Source organism: Argiope bruennichi, chromosome 7, assembly GCF_947563725.1.
Source record: "Argiope bruennichi chromosome 7, qqArgBrue1.1, whole genome shotgun sequence".
NCBI lineage: Eukaryota > Metazoa > Arthropoda > Arachnida > Araneae > Araneidae > Argiope > Argiope bruennichi.
In genome coordinates this window covers 15,812,436-15,836,679 of record NC_079157.1, presented here as the reverse complement: position 1 = coordinate 15,836,679, position 24,244 = coordinate 15,812,436, and the positions used below count along the sequence as shown (strand labels likewise).

General features: G+C 25.7%; 1 protein-coding gene across 2 annotated transcripts in view; it reads right to left on the bottom strand.

Annotated features, from left to right (window-relative positions):
• Positions 1-197: 197 nt before the first annotated feature.
• Positions 198-24,244, bottom strand: part of LOC129976544 (pre-mRNA-splicing regulator WTAP-like) — a 32,434-nt gene continuing 8,387 nt past the window's right edge. The window contains exons 3-9 of one of the 2 annotated variants that reach the window (XM_056090170.1): positions 22,973-23,009; positions 20,564-20,619; positions 19,210-19,274; positions 17,371-17,495; positions 15,073-15,251; positions 3,795-3,949; positions 198-1,461 (exon numbers count right to left, since the gene is read on the bottom strand). In XM_056090170.1, the coding sequence (XP_055946145.1) occupies positions 473-1,461; positions 3,795-3,949; positions 15,073-15,251; positions 17,371-17,495; positions 19,210-19,274; positions 20,564-20,619; positions 22,973-23,002 (1,599 nt within the window). In that variant the 5' untranslated portion in view covers positions 23,003-23,009 and the 3' untranslated portion in view covers positions 198-472. The remainder of the gene's footprint in view (positions 1,462-3,794; positions 3,950-15,072; positions 15,252-17,370; positions 17,496-19,209; positions 19,275-20,563; positions 20,620-22,972; positions 23,010-24,244) is intronic. The other variant, XM_056090169.1, reaches the window with a different exon arrangement.

Here is a 24,244-nt window from a genome sequence, read left to right as displayed (position 1 = left end):
GTTCACATGTATTGAAAAACAAAATAAAGTATAAACAATAAACATATTTATTAAATCATTCAAAAATAAAGTTATATAACTATTTTTATTTATAAATTTTTTTTCATTACAATTGCAATAACCACACTGTCTCAGGCATTAATAAAGTATAATGCCTTAGTATTTTATTTAACACACAAGTGTAAAAAATAAAATAACTTCAGACAATGTGCAAAGCTAGCAAATTTGGAGTTTAAATTCAATTAAGTAGTACATAAAATATGCACTTAATAAATCATGAAAATACAAATGAAAAAAAAAATGCTCTTAATGAAAGAAAAAAAAATTAACAGATGTTTTTTCTTACAAAACATGCCTATAAACTCAAAAATATAAAAATTTGATTACATGTTTTTAACTGACAAAAGCTTTTGATATATCAAAAACTTCATGTCAATTATTTATGATTAACCTACTCTTTTTGAAGTAGGATTTAATGATTATTCAAATCTTCGTTCTCTGTTTTTATTTCCCCATTTCCAACTGAACTTTCATCTGCCTCTTGTTGAACTTCGGTCCTTTCCTTTTTAGTAGTTGCCCAAGAGGCCAATGTCTGTGCAACCTGAACTTCAGTATCAGTATCAAATTCAACCTTATTTTCTTCTACAGCATCTTGTTGAGCCTCTGCATCACGACGTCTAGTTCGTTTTCTGACAGGCACAGAATCCTCTTTGCTGCTATCAGAATCGACTGGAGTCCGAGGTCTAGTCCTTTTTCGACCTCTATTACCTCCATCAGATGTCTTTTTATTAGATTTCTGTGTTGTATTTTGTGCAGGAGCATCTTTTAGGGGAGTTTCTTGAACATCTTTTTCTGTAGATTTATTTACATCAGATATTTGATCATTAGTTCTTTCAGATGTATCCATATTTTCCACAAGTAAGTTTGTTCTTTCATTTAATGGAGTTTGTTTTTCATGATTTACAGAATTCGTATTTTCAACCACGACAGGTTGAACTGTTTCCACTGCAGGAACTGACACATCATTCTGAACATCATTTTGTGCAGGAACATTTGGTGAAGGTTCAGAAGCAATTGGTTTTTTATCCTCATTCATTGTATCATTACATTCTTTCGTAGATGATACTGACGTAGGTTCTTCACAGTTCAATTCTGTTTTGATGATAGGACTAGATGCTTCCTCAGTTCTATTTATTTCTTCTGATGAAGAATCTACAGATGAATTATTTACGTGATGATTTTCTACAATTGTCTGAACTTGTGGTGGTGATTTGCATTCATCTATATTATTTGACAAATGTTTATCTGGTAAACCATTAGGTATGTCTGAGTGTTCTTGTTTCTCCTTTTGAAGTTGAGCAATTTGCTCTTTGGCTTCTCTCAGTTGTTGTTGCAAATAATAGATGGTACTTTGCATTCCTTCTACATCTTCATCTAATTCTAGCAGCAACTCATCAAGCTCTGAAAAGAATTAATGTTCATTACGAGTTTATGCGAGTCATGATTGAATATTTTACAAATGAAAGACAAAGAAGTTCAATAAAAACTATAAAACTTCAGAAATTAAAAAATTATACAAAATAATAAATTGAGAAAATAAGGAAAGGAAAAATATGCAACAATATTTAAACAAAAATTCTACAATACAAAAACGAGTTAAAATTAAGCAAAATAATCTATTAACATTGTCACCATCAAATAAGCTACTTGAAAAAATACTTCACATCATTTGAATAAGAAGAGGTACAAAAATATTCAATAGAACATTTTCACGTTTTGATTTCATTAATAACTATCAACTATTTCTATGATATTTTTAAAGCTTAATCGAAGAACTTTAATTGATTTAAACTGACTTTCTTTCATGAACTCATATTAGAATTTGTATTAAGGATATTAAATGAATAAAAGATAATGGAGTTTTTGAATTTTATCATTGCATGAATGAACTCAAATAAAGACATCTTTACACATAAAATATTTCAATCAGTGGCATTATTAGAAAATATATTGTAAAAGATTATTAAAAAATATATATACATTGTACTCTATACTAATAATCAATAAAAACTTTTTTTAAAGAATTAATTGAATACATAGCTATAAAATAAAAATAAAAAGTAAATTTAAAAATATTCTGAACTCATGCAATTTTTTTTTATATAAATATATATTTTTACAAACATCATACTATAGGAAGATATATTTAAAAAAAAACAAAAAAAAAATCCCAGTATTTTTTCTGTACATATATTCAAGAAATGAAGACAGCAGTCATGGGCAAACTGGTTTTAAGGAGTGGGGATAGCAAAGAAAGGAGGCAAAAATGTAACATTAATCGAAAATTGCATATTAAAAGATTTATATTTACCAACAGGAAAAGAAAAAAAAATCTTTATTTACTATCTACAATTTGAAAAAAAAAAAAAATTATATATTGGTGAGGAGAGGGGGTATATTACCTTCCCATGCTCATTAACTATAAATCACTCAAAATTAAGGATCCAAGTGATAAAAAAACACAAATAATTTTTATTATTATGACACAAATCATTTAATGAATATGTAAGAAAAAAAATTTTTTATTTTTAAATTATTTATTCATTTTTGCTAATTCAAGTATTTTGGTATCCATTTCTGCAAATTCTGAAGATCTCTCAGCAATCAATTTCAGATAAATAATTAATCTAATCTTTAATAAATAAGGTAACACATTCTGTACAATCTAACATTCATTTTTTTAGCTATTTCCTTTTCAGTGAACACAAGTGAAAATATTTCCGATATATCATTGAATGCACTCAAGAACAATTGTGATGCAACAAGTTTTAATGCCCATAAAAGTTCAGCTTTAAATTATTGTTTTTGAACTTTTCGAAATTGGTTTATTTTCGGACATTAAATTTGACATGTCATCTTTTCTTGTATTCCTTTTAGATACTAAATTCAATATCAATGATGACTCTTTTTTAGCTTACACGCAATCTAGTACATTTTCCTCCTCCCCATTTGGCATGACTATTAAGTGCATGTTTTTCCGTATTATTTAAGCTTATTATCCTTTTACAAATCCAGCAGTATGCAATTAATGAATTTTTTGGAACTTCTCAAACCCATTTAGCAAAATCAAGATTGATTTTTTAAATTGGATTTTAATGGATTTTGAACAATTTATTTAAAAAATATACATATGATCAACTTTGAATAAACTCACAGTTTCTCAAATAATAAATAAATTCAGGTATGGTAGTCTAAATACCACCACATTGCTGAATATTATTTATACTGTCAGAGAAATGTATTTTTCATGCAGTAACACAAGTCTTGCACATGCTCATTAGCTACAATTCAGGAATCTCATGAAAAAAGAACAGCTGTCTCACAAATAACTGATCCAAATTGAAAGTATAAAAGTAACAATTTTTTTTTTAAATTAAACAGTTTAAAAGATAATTCTAAATGTATGTTTGTTTAAAAATGTAAGATATATTTCTTATTTTATTCAGCTCACACTAAGCATAAGGGACAGGTTTCCATCTAACTGTCACCATTATTATTGATTACATATGTACCTCTTCCCATGCTTTTATAGACTAAGTATCTGATCCCAAATGGAGAATTATTCTGAGAAATGGTAAACTTCAAGAATTATTTTTAATTCCATAATAATAATGAAATGCTTTGAAACAATCCAATTAAAGGGATTTTTCCCCCCAACATAGCATTTGATTTTAAAATCTCAAGGTTATTTGGGAAGGCAAAATAAAATTCTGCAGAAATTTCAATATATTTACCAGACTGGCTCTTCTTCATTTCTTCGCTAAAACTCTTCTGTAATGCAAGATCTCCTTCAAGCTTAGCCATTCGGCCCGATGATATGATTTTCCCTAATTCTTCATTTTCTTGATATAACAGACGACATTTAGCCATTAATCTTTTCCCAGTATTACTATAAAAAGAGATACGCAAATAAATTAGATACGTTATCATAGAATAAATTTGCTGTCTTAATTAAAAATGATAAAGTGTGCAAAACAATTTTTCAAGATTAATTGGTAGATAAATGGAAAAAATAGGTAAAGCTCTCCCCAACTTAATGAAAAGAATTTGACAATCAACAACAACAATCAATATTACAAACATAAAATGTTATTATAACTTAGAAATGCTATTTCTAAAATGAACTAACAAAAATCATACATTTGTACAATTCTTTCTAACAATATAATTTAAAAAATAGAGAAAATAATTAAATTTCCGAATCCATCAATTCATATGACTTCCAGTAATTTTTCAAGAGTTCTCTTAGAAATTATAAAGAAAGTTCATTAACAACTTATAAATAATAATAACTTCACAATGTAACATGAAGTTTTTAAAAAATTCAATATTTTGGACAATTTTCAGTGGGGATAGTGTCTTTAAGGAAAAGATAAATAAATAAAAAATAGAAAGTTCACTAAATAAACAATTTAAGCTGACTGAAATTTCATATTTATATTGTACAATGAACCAAAACAGAAAAAAGAATTTGGATATTCAATCACAGCAAACTGTCCATGTTTCAAAAATTAACCAATAGAAACAAGAAAACTATTTCTAATAAACCATTTCCAAAATAAAACATTCAACGAGAAACAGATTCTCAAATTATGAAGACCGTTTATTACTTATTCTCTAAATTCGAATAGTTTTTATTTAAACAATCTTATATTAACTTCTTTACATTCCATGCTTTAAGAATATTTTTTAATTAAAAAAATTAAAACAAAATTATTTCTTTACTTTTGTTTCATAAAAGTGAAACAATTTATATCCATACATAAATTGCTTAAAATAAAAACATTAAAAGAAACTAAATCTTGCTTTTTAATTCTTGAAAAAAAATTTAATAAAAAAATTAATTCCCCATTTGTATTGGAACATTTAAAAAAAAAAAAAACCTGTTTAACATATAACAAAAATATGAAATATAGATTTATATATTCTTTATGGATTATCAGAAACTACACAATAATGTAGAAAATTATAAACTATGTTGAAATAATTTGATAGAAATGCTTTTAATTCCTAACTTAAGACTGATTAATTTAAGATCATTTCAAATTTTCTCTTTTTAATTTGGATCAACCAAATCCTTCTAAACAATCCTAATTCAATATGAAGATTGCACATAAAATTCAAAACTTTTTTTTTTCTTCCCCCATTTATGTATTTCATAATCCCTCATTCACACAAATATTCCCTAATTATGAAACAGCAAAAAATCTCATATTTACACTATTTAAGAAATTTGTCTATTAACATAAATAAATGATATAACAAATTCTAACCTTTAATCCTATAACATCATTTGAAAATATAAAATTGAAATAAAAAAATAAATAAAATTGAAAACTATTAATAACATGATAGACCATAAATGTGCTGGTGATTTAAAAAAGAAGACTATGTCAATACTTTTACTAGATCTTTCTTAGTTTTATTTTTTGAAATAATTTAAAGCTACTCTAATAATGAAATTAGCGTAATTTTAATAATTTTGTAAGAACTGATATTAATACGGAGAAATATTTTGCAAAATAAATGATAAATAAAAAAAATTAACATTTGGAATTCTTATGATAGGTTTATTGGCAAATATATAGGTTTATTTGAATTTTTATGACTGGTCAAGCATATAATAAATTAATGAAATATCTTTAAACATTAAAAGGTGCAAAAGTTTAATTTTGTTCAATTTTTTAATACATAATTATCTGTTCTTCTCTGTTGTTTTGGATTTAAACCATTATCAATTTTTAATCTGATGTTTTTAAAAAATACCATATATTCAAAAAATATGAACAAAGTCAACTACTACTATTCAAGAACTTAATGTATTGATCAGATTTGTCATTAAAATTACACACACACACATATATGTAATGCTATCTCTTAATCTAATTTAAATCGTAATTAATTTCCTAAATTTTATCTTAATTTAACTCATGTTAATATCATTCTAATATGTTTTAGTTCCTGACCCAATTCCCACTTTTTTATTAAATTAATTCAACAGGTGCTCTATAAAAATAATAATTTCAAAATTTTCTCATTCTTTCAAGTGAAGGGATAAAAATTCCTAATGCTTACAACATTCTTTTAAAGATACCTCAGATTTCCTTTTATAAGTGGACATGTGGCAATGAAATCCCTATCAAACTCTCATATTAGAATCATTGAAGGGAAAAATTTATCTCTTTTACTTCTGTGTCGTGATATAGCAACTTTTACCACTTTTCTTTTGTACAAATTGTGCTTTTGGGATGCAATAAATCAAAGTTAAATTTCAAAAGTTGCATCTTTTTGGCCACACACTGTTAAAATATCTTTACATATCTATCTATATATCATATATAATATAAAACATATTAAATGACAAAATTATAAAAAAAATCAATAGAGTTTAAAATATAAACAAATGATCAATGAATATTCAAAGTGTATAAAATAATAAAATGCTTTTCTAGGGATGGCCAAAGTTGGAATTTTCCTAATTTGCCTTAACAAAATATTAATACACAGTCAAGAATGCATAGTATATTTTAAAGTAAACCCTATATTATTCTTTGAGCTGTTATATAAACTTAGCATAATACTCAATATGTGAATACCATTAGTTCAAACATAAAATAAACAAAATTTAGGATTACTGAATTAATTTACAAATAGACAATAAGCAAATGTACTTAATGAGTTTCAATAAATAAGTTGATTGGTCTGTTTCCAGATAAACCTTATCTGTAAAATAATTCAATCATTTGAATTGTCAGTGGGAGCATGCTACAAATGTTGCATATATATGAAGCACAATATTATCAATTCCTGCTAATGGTATTTTCATTTGAGAATTGTAAATCTGAAATACCTCACGCACTTTCTACATTCAAACATCTACACCATTTAAATAGAGGGGGAGAAGAAAAAAAGTTATTGAAACTGCAATTTGCTTTCTGAAACATTTATTGCATAATGAAGCATAACATTATCCATTCCTACTACAAATATTTTCTTTTGAAAATTACAATTCTGAAATGCCTCATGCACTTTCTACACTCATTTAAATAACTGCACAATTTAAATAGAGTGGGAGAAAAAAATTTTTTTTAACTGCAATTTTCTTTTTGAAATGGAAATAAAGCAAAATTGGACATACATTTGAGATTATAGCTTCACATTAAAAAAGTTATTTTACATGAAAATGTATAGTACATCAACATACAGCATGAATAACAGAAAAAATTAATGTTCCAAAATTTCTACAGATTATATATAAAAAGATTAAATTCAACACAATATTCTAATTAAATTTTTAAAGCCATTAACCAAAATAAAAAACTAGTAGAAATCCAGAAGTCCAAGTGATACTTAAGTTCATATTCCACTTATATAAAATTTTCAATATTGTTTCAAATGTATATATAATTAGAATTTAAACTTATTCTTAATGCATGAACATTAATCAGATTTTTTCAGGTTTTTAAGTGCAAATACACTATTTAAAATAATTATTCAACTTACTTATATTTATTAATTTAGTATCACTATCAAATACTTATTTTTTTTTTATAATTTTGTTTGTCTAATTTTTTAAATTACGAAGTTAAATTTGTTAAAAATTTATTTTGTATTCTCAGATCACATATTTCACTTAATATCCCTGTTTCAAAACTCCCTGAATTCATTTTTTAAAAAAAAAAAACTTGTCATTTTAAGAATAGAATAGATTAAAATAGATGTACAACTCAAGAAATTTCCAAAACATTTTTCTTAAACACCACTTTAACCTTTAGTAAAAAAATTCAAAATATCCTTTTAAATAAAAATTTTGGTAGAGGTTGTGTTAAAATAAAAATTTCAGGAGGGTATGTTTAACCATTCTCAAATCATTTAAAGATTAGATCTACAGTTTCGCTTCAATCACTTGTATAACTATTTTCCTTTGCTTCTTCAATTAGAATCAATTGTACTTTTATAACAGGGCAACACAATCAATGAAGGATCGAAATTATATTGGTCAAATTAATTTGGCAGGTGTAAAAACTTAATGGCTTATTCATATAGCATTTATATAGCCCAGAAAAAAATGTTATTTTGAAAATTTCTGTCACACTTTTAATAAAATTATTTTTATTGAATAAAAGGTTTTCTTCTAAAGTAACAGAACCAATAAAACCTCCCCAATGACTCACAGAAAGGAAGTACAATTAAAATAGTATAAAAAATTGCAGTCCCCCCCCCCTCTGATTAGCATAGTTTCAAAGTCTAATAATCAGTAAATGTATTTTGGCTTCCTCCCCTCTTTAATTTACCCTCTGATCAGTTTGAAAATTATATTATCATACACCTTCATATTCAATGACTTAACATCAACTGCATTTATAACATCTAATCAAAAAGAGACTTTGTGACACACAATTATTTATATTTCAATAAGAAATTATTTTTAATTTTTTTATTCTATTTTAATATACAAAAAAATTAATAATGATTCTTGTTTAATTTTCAATTATCAGTTGATGAAAAATACTAATTTTATACTGCAGCTGTTTCTTTACCTTTGTAAAGATGAAACCAATTAAAAAAGAATGGATGCTTTCCAGGTATTCATTTACAAAAATGCCAATAACATACTTTAAAACATATTAAATTTAAGATTTACTTCATAATTTTTCTTTCAGTTCGCATATAATGTTTCTAAATATTCAAATGTGTGATTTAAGAAATATAAATTTCATTTATATCACTGTTTCTTAAGTTTTAAAAAGCAATCTCAAAATTAATACATTATTAATGTTTTAAAATTTTATTAAAATATTGCAGTTATTTTAAAGTTTATAATGCATATACTGAAAAATTAAACGACAGAAGCTTCTTTCTTTCCCCCTTCCCCTCACTCAGTTTACATAAAATTCTTTTTTAAAAAAATCAGAAAAATGCATACAATACATCTTTTTAAAAAGCAAACCATAAAGAAAAAAAATAATCTAGTTCAAACAAACAATCAATAAATTTTTAATTCATAAAAACTAAGTTAACTTGGTTACACTCTTTGGTCAAACAAAATGGAATAGTGCTTGCTTTATTGCTATTTTACTGGGGGGGGGGGGATGTAGAAAGTAATTCGAACAAAAGGTAAACTTTTACCATGGATGGTTATACAAGGCAGGGAAAATGATCAAAATTTTTATCTAAACTACATTTCTTCTAGACTAATCTAGAAAATCTTATTCATAATTATTATTTTCAAAACTGTCTCAGGAAGGGCATTGTATGCAAAAAGTTTCATTTCTATTAGCAAGTATAAACTGTTTATGGTAGAAAGTATTTCCAAGCAAGGAAACTTAATGTGAAAATTTTTTATAGTTCCCCAAATAACTCAATGAATGTTACTTAACTTCAAACAACTCAATTCAGCAAATTTTGCCTTCTTTCTAAGATTTTTTTTTTTTCAATCAATAAAGAAACCAGATATTAGTAAAATATATATACCAACAAGAATTTATGCAATCCTATCATCATCTTAATTCAAAACTAAGTTTTTTAAAGAATTAAAAAAAAATCAAGTTTGAATAAGCAAGAGAAAGTAGATGTGGAAAAAAATATTTACAAAAAAAAAAAAAAACGAGGCAAATATAATAATAACTCTGAAACTAAATATTGTGTTCTATTATGTTATTATTAAATAAAAACAAAATTTTAAATTGTTTTGATAAAATATTAATCAATGAAAAGGATCCTTTCATTATTTATGGAGCTTACTTATTTGTACTCAGACAATACTTTCCAAGTTAAACTTCATCATTCTGCTGTATTAATTACTCATTTTTAAATAAAATCAATGGAAGGAAATAGCTATGGAAGTAGAAAATTCCAACCATGTTATTAATTAACTTTTTTCTAAACATGCATGATCATCTACATGTCTGAGATAAAGATGAAAATCAAAACAATTTAAAAAATAAAGAAATATTGAAAATATTATTATTAAAATAAATTTTACCTCATTAAATATGCATGAATTCTACATCAAAATTTCCATTATGTGTAGAAATGCAGCAAACAACATAAATTATATACTTTCAACAAGTTATGCACGGTCCAAATTCAGAGGGAAATGTTCCAAACTCTTGTTCACTTTCAGAATTTCCCCTGGGCACAGAGCCAAGAATGAAGAGTAGTAGTTTTCTGCTGACAAAGATACCCTGCTACGAATCTCCATAAGGAGCGATTCCGATTAAGTAATAAAAGTGAATTTTCCTTCTTTATAATTATACTCCTTTATATTAAAAATTCAAAATAAAAAGTAAATCATAAAACATGGTTTAAAAGATTAAAAAAAGTAAAAATACATCTAATTTGCAGGTTTAACTTCAGAAATGACACCACTGAATGAAAATGCTTTTATTGTAGTTCAACTAAGCTCCTTCTCATTAATTCTCATTCTAATTCAGAATAAAGATTTAGATAAAATCTTAAATTATAGTATAGAATTATATCCTTAGATATTTGCCATATTCATTCTACATCACAATTTTTAAAACCACAAATACCTACAAAATTTTTGCATTTATATAAAAAGAACACTTTAATATTAGGCTCAAAGGAATTCTTAAACATTTGAAGAGCAAGTATAACTCTTAAAGAAGTATTGCATTCTTTCAAATTTTATATAATGATCTTTTAAGTAATCATTAAAGTAATTAAATTTGTTGTTGATAAATATTTTCTGAAAATCAAAATTTTTTCATAAATTTAAAAATTTTTATGTACATATTTAAATTTGAGATACAGCTTTATGGCCACAAGTTATATAATACAATAATGTTTTGTACTTTGTACCAACATTTACAACCAAGAACCTCACTTTTTTTTACATAAAAAAATCTTTTATTTAAATATATCAGGAAAACTTTGTAGCTTAATTTATATTCTCTTTACAATTATATAAAAAATAATCTCAAATACATTCATTTTTAAATGTAAGAGAACCTTCATTCCAGGAAGGGGGGGGGATATGCATGGTAAAATAAAAACAGTAAAATGATTTTGTTTCATACCATTTTCTAGATGAAAATAGATATGCAAATGGTAGATAATTAAAATCACAGCTGTCTATAGCAATTTTAAATTATTTAATAATTCAATAAAGTTATATCTTATTAAAAGCAAAAGTGTGGCTTAAATATGATGCATGTTCCCTCAGAATAAAACTCCATATACCTTACCATTTTTTTAAAAAAATATTATTATTATGAGCATTTATACAAGTAATTGTCCCAAAAAATACCACTTTAAAAAAAAAGTTCTACTATGTTTGATGAATGGAAGCACAGCTAAAAATGATTTGGAAATCAAGTACAGTTTTCTTAAATCTTTCCCCTCTTTATTCATGTAATCATAATTTATATAAAATATTACCTCCTCAGTACGGTATATATTATATATATTTAATTTAATGAAAGATCAAAAGTGTATAAATTACCTGTGTAAAAGATATAAATACCAAAAGATGTTTCTTAACATCAATTGAAAACTTCAATAATTAAAATTAAAAATTCATCTAAATGTTCAATATAAAAAATTTAAAGTTTTAAAAGAAATGTTAATTTCAATTTAAATCTCTTTCTGAAACAACTATTTATTTTCCTAGTCATGATAATAATCAGATATCTGATTAAACTATAAAACATTTTACTGCGAATTTCAAAACTTCTCCTACCCCAAAGGCCATAATGGAAAAAAGCATTTACCAATGCAATTATCAAATATTTCTAATAACATTTTTTAAAAAAAATTATTAAAATAAATTGCTGATATTAACATATTGTGAAAAATATTACTCTTGTCAAAGTTGGATAAGGTGAATGAAATCCAATTTAGTAATAAAATAAACTCTCTTAAAGTAATCATTTAATTTTTCAAGTTTGGGACACAGTTTTCTTTTTTACAGCACAATTTTTTATAACTTTTTTCATATATTTTAATATCATAACTCAAAAGAGACAAAGGCTCACATTTTTTAACCAACAAACTTATAAATATCCAAGGAATAAAGAAAAACTGAACAGAAATAACAAAACTTGACAGAAAAATAGTTTTTCCAATAGCAACATTTAAGGAATGCATTTGATATTCTCAATCCTTCAATTAAATTCTATTAAAGTGACATGATTAAAAAAAATATGAAAATAAAGAAATTTAACTTTTTTTCTTTTTGAAAAGACTGATTCTTTGCAGATGCTGTCACTTGATAAACTAACGTATTCATTTTGGGAAGATCTGAAAATCAACTTTTTTAAAAAGTGAAAAAGTTTCAAATAATTTTTTTTAACACATCAAATGACATTCCAAAGGTGAATAAAAAAATAAAATGCACATTTTAAAAAAATTCATCCTCTTTTTGAATTGGGCTGAATACAAAATTAATTTTTTAAAAAAAAAGAAAGAAAGAAAAGAAATTTATATCTGATATGACTAAAAAAATTGTTACTAAGAAAAACAATTTCACTAATAAACCGTCCTACAGATGTCACCTAACAGAACTAAATTTCTGTAATTCTATCATTCCTCTAAAATTTATACAAATGAATTTTAATTACCTATTCAATACTATAATCATGAATAACACAATATCTTAAGTATTTTTTGATTCAAAAACATTTTAGAAGAAATTAACTTCTAATTTAAAAGGGGATGAAAGCCTAAATCAAATACAATAAATCTGACAGTTCACCATTCACAAATAATGACATCTTTATATCATAATTGGTTAAATGTATTTCTTCACTGTATCTCTCTCTCTTCATATTATTAATTACATCCTTCAGTCACTTTAATTTTATTTAATGCTTTTTTCCAGAAATAAAAGTATTTGAAAAATACTTGCTGAAACTGGCTAATAGGAGAATAAAGATCTCTAGAATTTGTCTTTTAATTTCTTTCTTTCAGTCAGTATTAGTGCAGTTTTAAATCTAATAAGTACAACATTTATATATAACATTATAAAATCAGTTATATCAGTAACGCCAGGGATGATGGGACTCAAGAAAACGAAATAATCAATGTCAAATTATCACAGTTACATTCATTTCTTAAACCAAAAATTAAATATAAAAAAAATTATTTATGCAAAGAAGAAAAAAAAAAAAAAATAAAAATAAAAAAAAAATTGGTACAAACTTCCTCAGTTCTTGTGAATCTTAAAATACAATATTAAAAATGGCATTCAAACCCAAATTCTGCATTTAGCAATTAAAATACTGATATTCTGGGGGAAAAATTTTTTATAGCTTATAATGCATAATGGCATTATAGGATTAAATTACATTTCATTGAGACGTATAAATTTTGAACATATTTTCAAAACAGTTTAATTCATAGTTATTTGTAATATATGATCATGATTAACAAAGCCCATACAATTACAGATTTCCTATATGATCAGTTACATAACCAAATCTTCAAAGTCTATAATCACTATGGTTCAAGTGCTGGCTAAAAGAAGAGGTTATTTTAAATATCTTGATATACTGGACTACATTAAAAATTAAAATAATAACCATAATTAATTTTACCAATGAAGGCATCTGTTTATAGAACATACTCATTATGTAAAAATAATGAACAATACTAAGAACAAGACTACTACTTACTACTAAGCATGTGAAAAATACTTTGTAATCATAGACATTTCTCACTGCGAAGTATGCAGCATATATAATTCATATTTTAAGTTAAAAGCTTAAATCTTATTAATTTTTGAAATTAATAAAAAAATAAAACTACATATGGTGTTCAGAATATTTCATTCTAATTACGAAGTTATTCCTGTTGGGTTAGTATGAATGAAGTTGATGGGAATACAACTTTATTAATATTTTCAAATAATCAATTAAATCATTAAAATCAACTTGCATTCATTTAAATAAAATCATTTTGCATTCATTTAACTTCTGTCTCCTTTAAAAGCACCTAATGATACAAGATGCATATGACTGTCGTGTTCATAAAATATCAAACAACATGAACAAAATATAAACGATTACTCACAAAATATCACAGATATTTATTAGAAGAATTTGCTCCAGGTAAAATAAAAAAGCATTTGATCACCATACATTTATTTTGGCTCACAAGAAAACATTATGCAACTTACCTGACCAGCAGGTGCATAAATAAGAAAATTTACTAGAAATTAAAGTCACTAAAAAGTTTGTATAGTCTTACTTTAGAAGGCAAAATAATTCAGTCTTGGATTTTACTTCTTCCAGTTGATTTTATGAGATCTTTTGAGAGTCAAGCATAAAAAAAAATGTTAAATCAAGAGTCGAATCACATTTTCTGAGATGTTTCTGATTGTAGGAACCCAAGGAATCCTATCTTCATTCATATGAAGTTAAAAATTTGAAATCTAAAACTCTTAATAATTTCATTGTTTCAAACTATCACACCGTTTTCATAATCATAGAATAATTGGAAAGTGTAAAAAAAAAAGGGCAAAAGCATTTTAACTAATACAATAATATAAAATAGAAACTTTTCTCTTTACAAAACAAATATTCTTAGAAACCCGATTTCAGTAAAAGAAATGCATATTATTTATGAAGCTTATGTTGAAAATGTCAACTTGTTCTGAAGTTCCTATATTAAGGACGTTTTCTCATTGGAATGTTTTTGAAGGAAATGCTTAACAGAACAAAAACATCCACTGTCAACAAGAATATAAAAAATATACTCTGATGAAATCAGAATTATTGTTTCTTGGACAAAACACAAGAAAAAAATTGTTTTGCTGTAACAAAGTGAAAATTTTTTCAAGTAGATTAAAATCAAACATAATGACGACCTGTCCCAGCCACCGATATACTTGAGAAGTCATGTTTATTTCAAGACATCCTGATCTCGATGAGATCACAGAATGAGTTACTATTGTATAAAGTATGGGTTTTCAATAATGGTCTATCATGCGCATAATAAGAGTACACGAAGGCTATGAGATTTTCCAGTAGAGACTTGTCTGTGTCGCACCTGTCAGGAGTAAATTTCCAAGCGCTGAGTTCGTTCTGAGTCTCTTCAAGGCGAGCTTTCAAGGCCTCGATTTCTTTTCTCATTCTTTCAAACAGCAAGTTCACAGCTGGATCAAGTAATGCAGACCGTAATTGTGCAATAGTTGGAACCTGTGCTTGTTTCAGTTCTTGAATTTGGCCCTATAAAATAAATAGGAACAAAATTAATTTAATAAATAAATATAAAATATTAAGCCTCTTTTTATTATCATCACACTTTATGTATATAATTAAATTATCAATTTTTTAAATTTATTTTTTACTTTCCTAACATTCAAATCTGAAATATTAATGAAATACAAGGAAATTGATGTTAAAGAAAAATGTGCATTAAATTAACAAATATATGACTCATAGAAAAATACCTAAAAATTAGTTTTTCTGTAAAAAAAACAAGCAACAAAATCAATTTCTTGCTGATATATTGTTTTTCTTCCAACTCATTTGGTACTACTGCAGAAATCTGCTTAAAATAGCCAGCATTTATTACTTAAATGTCCCTATAAAATAACATAAATGCATAATTTTTAAACATCATGTATTTAAATTTTTTTCCATACTTTAAAAAGCTGCCACTATTAAAAATTATGGATTTAAAAACTGTAAAAACTGTTAACGTCACATTAACTCATAAAATAAGAAATTGAGAGTTCCAAAATCGTCTTAAAAAAAGTAATTTCAGACCTATTCCAAATTAGCAACAAATAATAAGATTATAAGTAAGGTAAGATCTAACATTGGAAACTGTGATTTCACAATTTTTTTTTTATAAATAACAGAAATAAAGTTTGTTAAATGAATTCACTCTGCATAAAGCTATAATCAAACTTAATTTTAAGAGCACCTAAGATGCGATTTGCATAATGAGCAACATAAAATGTAAAAAATTGCCTCGCTAAATGAATGATGTTTTACAGAACAATTGGCAAGGCGACACTGCGATGTCAAATTCAGAATCAATCAGTATCAGTCTCTTATTGAAGAGAAGCTTTATATCTACAAGGTAAAGTTTTGGCCTAATAGTGTGACTGATGCAATAGTCAAATGTGACTGAAGGATTTTATCGAGTGACTTAACCGATGAGTTATGATTCAGGTTCAAATTATGGAGCAAGAGATGGATAGCAATGATACCAATGAGCTGGTCAATGAATACACCTGGAACTATTGAAGAACTTATGGAGATGGATTTTATGTCACAGTTAAAGGCTGTGGAGGAGATTTTTCCCATGAGAGGGGGAAATAATATACTCAGCAAAGTAACAAACTTCCAGTAAAATAAAGGACAAGCATGGAAAATTATTGCACTATACAATGAGAAGTATCACTCTAATAAGACAACTAGGCATGCTACAAATTTATTTATCGATAATGTCTGTGCCTAATTTGTGCCAAGTTATGAATTTTTTTAAAGGCAAAACTAATGTCTTAAAACAAAACAATGTTCATATAAAAAGGCATAAATTATAAATAATAAATTACACTAAATTTATTGAGTATTTTTTTTTTCCCAGAATGGAATGCATTTTCTTAACTTACATGGATAAATTGTTTCACTTAACAAATTTTTCTTATTACAAATAAGTTTTGAAAATGAATTATGTTCAATAAGTGAGGCTCCATTATAATATTTAAATATATTACAAGAACATAAGAAAAATAAGAAATATTAGCAAACTTTTTATTGACATGAAACTCCGAAATCCTTAATTATCTTTAAACAAAAACACCAGCTCATGATTTGACAGGTCATTTAATATATCCCCCTCCTCCTTAGTTTAACAACATAAGCATTTTAAATTAGTATTTAAAACAAGAATAATGCTCAATTATATTTAAAATAATTATGAGTTCCATTTTTCTTTAAAGGATATTAATTTAATACTGTAGAAGCTAAAATTCAAAAAATAACTAATTGAACATACTTAAAATAAACACTTTGTGATTTATTTTGATCAAACATTGGAATTCATAACACAAATAAGGAAATAAATTAAGGAGACGTAATTCGTGTATCATATATCAGGAAAGAACAAGGCAAAAAATGTCCTTCAAAGTATAAAAGTAAATTACTATCAATCCTTAATTAATTAAAATTAGGAATAGCATGTATAAATCTAGACATGTTTTTTAAATTTATAGCTGAAATCTAGAATTAAAAAATTTAAGCCCATGGTCAAGTCAGATTTTAAATAACCGATCCAAATTAAGGCGATTAACAAAATAAAGGCATTCTTGAAATGCAAAATTTTTATACTTACTGCAAATTCTTGCATTTCATGTTCTTTAGTAGTTAATCTCATCACTAAGATATTTTCTCTTCTACTTGCATCAAGTTGTTGCTGTTTCAATTTTTCTTCAGATTCTCTTAAGCTCATCAATTCCGCTGAAATACAGCATTAAATACAATTAGAAACCTTGAATGTTATTAGAATTTAATTTTAATAAATAAAAATATAATAATAAAAAATAATAATAATAAATTAAATATAAAATAAATAAAAATAAAATAATAAAAAAATATTAAAAAAATAAGCATTTTTAATAAAGCCCTTTATATAAGGACCATAAAAAATACGAAATTTTTAATGACATTGAGTACCCTGCATTAAAAAAAAGTTTTGGCCATGATTAAGATGTCAATTAATAACTAAGCAATGTAAAAGGCCATCTGCAGATTAGTAAACATAAAGGTATCTGCTATGAGGAGAGGGATATTGAAACTAAGGTTAAAAACAATCCTTAATTTTCACTCCTCTCTATCTAACAAAGAGTAACAGGTTCAAGAACAATTTTATTATCAAAAAGTTAATTTTTTAGATTAATAGACTATTTTGAAATTACCCATGGGTTTTACTTGAAAGCAACACAAATGCTACTTTGAGATAAACCCTTTAATTTAGAAGGTTTATCTCAAACATTTAAGACAGCATTTTCCAAATTTCTAATTAAATAAAAAATGTCTAAAATTAAGTTATTTTATTTTCTTGTCTACAAAGCATAGAAAAAGTATTGTAATCGTCAAAAAACATTCGAACCAAAGAGTTAGATGATTCTCCATGTTTCTGACTTCCCAGAATTGGAAAAATACGTTTTTGGTATTATGCCTGTCTGTGAACACAATAACTTATCAACATTCCAAGCTAGACACATAAAATTTCACATATGGACTTAAAATCAAATTTATAGATTTCTACTTAATTTAGAATAAAATCCATTCAAAGGAAGTTGACTCGTTATTCAAATATAAGTGAAATCAATAACTTCAAAACATAAAGCAGGATAAATAAAATTTGGTACTCAAGTTTAATATCTGAAATGTAGATTCTTATTAAATTTTGAATCAAATTTGTCAAAGGGTTCACAATTTATTCACTAAGAAATAACTCATAAACGCAGTGGATAAATGAATTTAATATAATATATGATCTTATGGCTACAATTGCAGTTCCCATGTTAAGTTTTGGTTAGAATCAGTTATGAAAGTGTTAAAGCGGCCAAAATACATATTCAAATAATAGATTCAGTTAGAAAAGAAAATGTAAAAATGCTCACACAAAAGATATATAATTCATAATTATTATTTGTCATTGCTATGCAAGAAATCATGCCCTTATCCAAGGTTTACAATTTTATGCAGAAAGTAGGGGCTAAGATTTTTATAAGAAAATTGTTTTAGGAACACCACTTCCACTGATTACAATATGGATTTTAAAAACAAAAAACCAGCTAAAAATATCTGACTTCTAAAATTACCATTCTTGTCATTATTTAAAGTATAGCACATTCTTGCAATATTCATCCGCTGTATTATTCAATATTATTTCATATACATATTTACTTTTAAAAGATATTTAAAAAACAATTCTAACTAAATACTAAAAAGAATGAATGTCAACTATTATTTAAAGGTTCAGTTTAGTTACGCAATTATTTAATTTAAGTAAAAGAATGAAAAAATATATAAATTATTGTTTAAGTAAATAATTAAAATATGCATTATAAAACATGAAATAGAAAACTTAAACGTACAATAGTAATTTCAATATTTTGTTTTAATTACATAATGCACAGATTAAAATATTATCAAATTAACTTACAGTGCTCACTCCCACTTTGCAACTTGCTTTCTAACAAGTCAATGTATTGATCTTGTAAATTCCAACTAAAAGAATATAAAAACATCTTATTTCATTTTTAAAAAATCACTACAATAACAACTTATATTAGTGATTGTTAATCTTAATCATATTCTGCTTAGCTTTCAAAAAGCAAGCATTTCCTTCCCTTGTGTGATACTTTAAAATCACTACCAAACTGTGTATTGTATTTTAAAGTTGCATCATGATGAAATTTGATAAATAGTAATTCTTATATTTCATATTTAGTTTCAAATAAATGAATTTATTTATTAAAATGATCATCATATGTGATTGTTGATTCTACAGGCCATATAACTGACCTAGTTTCGACCAATTCTATCTAAATTACACACACATTCGAGATAATGACCAGTTTTAGAAGTATATTATAAATGAAAAATTAATAGAATATAGTTATATTGGTGTTAATCCCACTGTAACTAAATGTGTATTCGTGCTAATGAAAAAGAGTTAACATTAGCCTTTATTAACAGAAACTACTTTGGCTTAATAATAGTATCGCCTTTTTGCTTTAATATGTATTCATTAACTTTTGCAGTAATTCATTAGTGAAATCGATAATAAAAATGAAGATACTTGTTACAAGGCTATTTCAAAAATAAATGTTTTTGGTTTAGTGATTAGTTTTTCTCTTAAACAAAGACTTAATGACCTTTTAACAAATTGTCATTATAATGCCAGAATGTTTAAATTTGACTTTATCTTTGTTACTTTATAAAGACCCACACTTTTTAATCTACTGATTTTCATTTATCTATAAAATTATATAGTTTAAACTAAGTACAAAAACAAGAGAGAAACCTTGTTTCAATTTTTAATACTAATAATTAGATATTAGACTTGAAACTTAATAAGTAAAATCAAGGTAAGTCTTTAATAAGATATTTAATCTCAAATCCTATGTTAAACTGTTATAATAACACTGTCACCTATTTAATTTTGATTTTTATAATACAGTAGTTTATAAAAAATACAATAAAATCAAATCAATAAAAATAAAATACAAGTTCTTTTTCAAGTGCAGATTGTAAACTTTTAAGTGCACTTTTAAAAAAACTTGTTTATAAAGGTTCTCTGAATGCTTTAATTCCGCGTGACTTTTAGAAAATTCACAGAATTGCAAGCAAGTCATTTTTAAAACCAAAAATTTGCAGAAGCTGCATGTGCAATATTTTTAGTAGACAATTTTATAAAATATTTATATAAACCATGTATTAAAAGTTAAATAAACTACTTGTATTTACATCTAGAAATTTATGCATGAAAATTTTAATATTAAAACCCGACTTACCATTTCTGAAGCTGTTCTTTTGACATTTTCTCCAATTCTTCCTTGGCAATACGAACCTATTCAAAGTAAATATTGAGAATTAAAATGACTTCATAAAAAATAATGGTAAAAAAAAATCTTTAGTTGTGCATTAATTGCATGCCACTTCCAAACTTTAAGCCTATTTTTTGTAATTAATCATTGACATGCAATCAAATACACAAGTACCAAATTATCAATAATAACAATTAAAAAGGAAAGGAAATAAGAACTAGAAAATATAAAGCAAATATACAACGAGTTTATTTTAAAGATATTCTTGATCTCATCTAACTTACATTAATAAAGCAAAACAAACTTGTAATTTTACTTCTATTAAAAAGCCTTCAGAACTTTCTTTAATGACAAAGTTTCATAGCACAAATTTTTTTAAAAAAAAGATAATTTTAATTAAAAAGATAAGTACAGACAAATACAGGAAATGTTAAAAAGAAAGGAAGAAGAATTCCAGAACTGATGTTAAATAATTTCTTATATTCATATTAAGTTCAGAATCTTTCTTGCAAAAATGAAACACATTCTAAAATTTCTTTGAAATGTTTCAGCAATTATTGCATTACAATACTAGTGTATCCTTTCCAATACTTTATTAAAAATAGAATTGATGTCAAAGTTAAAAAAAAAAAATGAAACCCAATTCATTTAAAATCGGCTAAATTTATTTGCTCTGTTTAGAATGCTTAACTAAATATAACAGATCCATAAGACGGTAAACAGTAGTTAAATAAAACAGCATAACTGAAATACCTACACTCATGTCTACAAATTATGGACAAAAAACATAAAACTACACAAGTAAAACAAAACCAATGCAAGCATAAAACATGGCAATTAAATTAAAAGTATGCTTCAAAAAATAGGATATAGTATTGTAGTACTTAATAAAAATAAGAGATATGCTCTCAGGAACAATTTAAAAAAAAATAGTAAGAAGTTAACATTTGGTTAGTATGAGGATCAAAAGGCTGCATGTTGGCCATATACTACAAAAACTTAGCACAACGTCTGGGCCAACTGAATATCAAATTATACAGCTAATTTTGGAGAACAAGATGAGGCCATACCACGCATTATTAATCAATGTTCTCACTCATCCACAATAGATATAGGAAGTACATTACAGGCTCAAACTGAGTGTACAGGATGTTCCATATTTTATCAGCGAGATTCTGATTGAGGGAGAATGCCAGACATTCTAAATTTGTCATATCCTGTTCTTTGAAGTATTCATGCACAATGTTAGCACAGTGAGGATGGCCATTGTTATACATAAACAGAAAATTTACACCCAGAATTAAATGTATGTGTTATAGAATGATATCTCAGTAAATAGAGCTTGTTATGATTCTTCTTTGAACATGGGAAATTTACTTGAGAATTGCCACTTCAAACAAGAATTACAGCAACACCAAAATGGTGGTATTCAACAATGTTTTCTAGCTTGCGATAGATGCCTAGTGCTCAACCTGAGAAAATGTGACGTGAATCTATTGCACTGAAGACTTAGATTTGTCAGAAAAAAGCACACAGCCTCACTGTAAAGTTGTCCAGTTCAAAGTTCTTTGTGCCAGGCTAGTGAGCACTAACATTCATTTGCCATAAATAAAACATCTCATAAACCAGGAGGAATATAGACCATACTGTCCCAAGTATCTGCCTTGAAACTGTGGTATCCACAGCTGCTAAAATGTATCAAGATAATTCTAATATTTATTCTGCCTGTTTCTTTTGACTTTAAGGCTACATATCAGCCATCTGTTTGCTGAAATAAGTTGGGGATAACAAATACTGAAACATTTAAATATGTTTCAATCTTGGAACTATTCCAAAGACTAAATGTGACATTCTGCACATATCACAAATTTCTTGGATACTTATGCATATGCCCACACTCTACATGCCCAATAATTCTGCCATGTTAAACATTATCCAATTGTGTCCTCCCAATTAATTATTCAATTATGGCGCCTTCAACTTTCACACACATTACTATAAACATTCGGCAAAATAATTCCTTTTTGATAATTTATCGCACCTATTTCTTTAACATCCTGTCAGCAATATATGGCAACTTATTTCAATTTCAAACTGAAGCATTCTGAGAATATATGTGATACTAGAGTATAGATTTCTCCAATGTACAGTTTTTATATGATTCTGAAATATCCTCATTTTATAGACATGAGTACACGTTTTATTAAAAAGCAACTTTTGAAGAAATTATTACACAACCGAAGAAAAATACAACTAAAAATATATGATATAATTTAAAAATAAGTTGAAACATTACAAGCAATCATTTACATGAATTATATACTATCAAAATAATCTTTTAATTAACAGCAATCATTGTAAAATATAAAAACTTACCCGAGTTATTGTAGAAGTTTTTGCTGCCATGACTGTTCTAAGGAATAAAAAGAAATATTTATTTTAAAAGACAATTATTTAAAATCAATAAACACTATAACATTTCCAATAATGCATAGTTAAACTATCAGCAAGTATAAGAACACTCAGAAACAAAATTCTATCTTTAAGTTTGTCCATTTAACATGTTCTTATTTTTAGTTGAAGCCTATAGAAATTACAGAATATTATTAAATTAATCTGGTTGGATTATTACACTGTCAAACTTTAATGCCAATTTAGAATTAGAATAGAAATACAGCAATGATAAATATAATAATGAAATTATAGTTATAAGATTCATATAATCACAACTTATGCAACATATCAGAAAATTCAAAATTGTCATCAAATTTTACTTATAAAATTCACAATCAAATCATCAGTTAATCAGTCACTTGAAAATAACTCGAAAAAGCCATGTAAAAGATAAGCATTAAAGAACACTATAAATTTTTGATTATCAGCAAAACTAGGTAGAGCAACAATTGCAAACAACAGGCATAATGATTCTAAAACAATATTTACATATGTGAAATATAAATTTTCGATGCAAGCGCATTTAATCAAAATATATTTGTATCAAAAGTAACATATTAAAAATAACCTTTTTAATCCTACACAGAATAATTTATAAAGTAGTAAATCAAAATGAATTTAATGACAAAAATATCTTCAAACTTGACCCGAATTTTTAATGCCATCTTCTCAAGCAACTTTTAAAAATCAAAATTGTTATTGAGTTTCCATCTAATTTAATCATGTTATAAGTATATAAATATCTATTCATAAAATGAAATATTGGAAGTATTCCCTATCTGATCCAAGAAGTTTCTTTAAAAAATTGCTATTAAAAATGTAATATGATCAAAAATAATTCTATCAACATGTCAGACAACCACATATACTTGATTGGTATCAATAAAAGCATTCTAATAGTATCTAAAATCATACTTTTAACTGACAGCTTTTTATTATTACTTTATGATTCAATAATTAACAGTGTTAATTTCAAAAACTTAATTTGTGGCAAGGTATGAATTCATCAGTTTAAATATATAAAAGTCAATGATATAAATTTAATAAATGAACTAATTTTTTAACGCTTTCTTGTTTTAAAAATATGATTACATACTGTTACAATAACTTACATACAACAAAACAATATTTAATATAATGTCTGAATATTATGACTGATGCAATTCTGATTGCAGCATTCATTCAAATAAATGT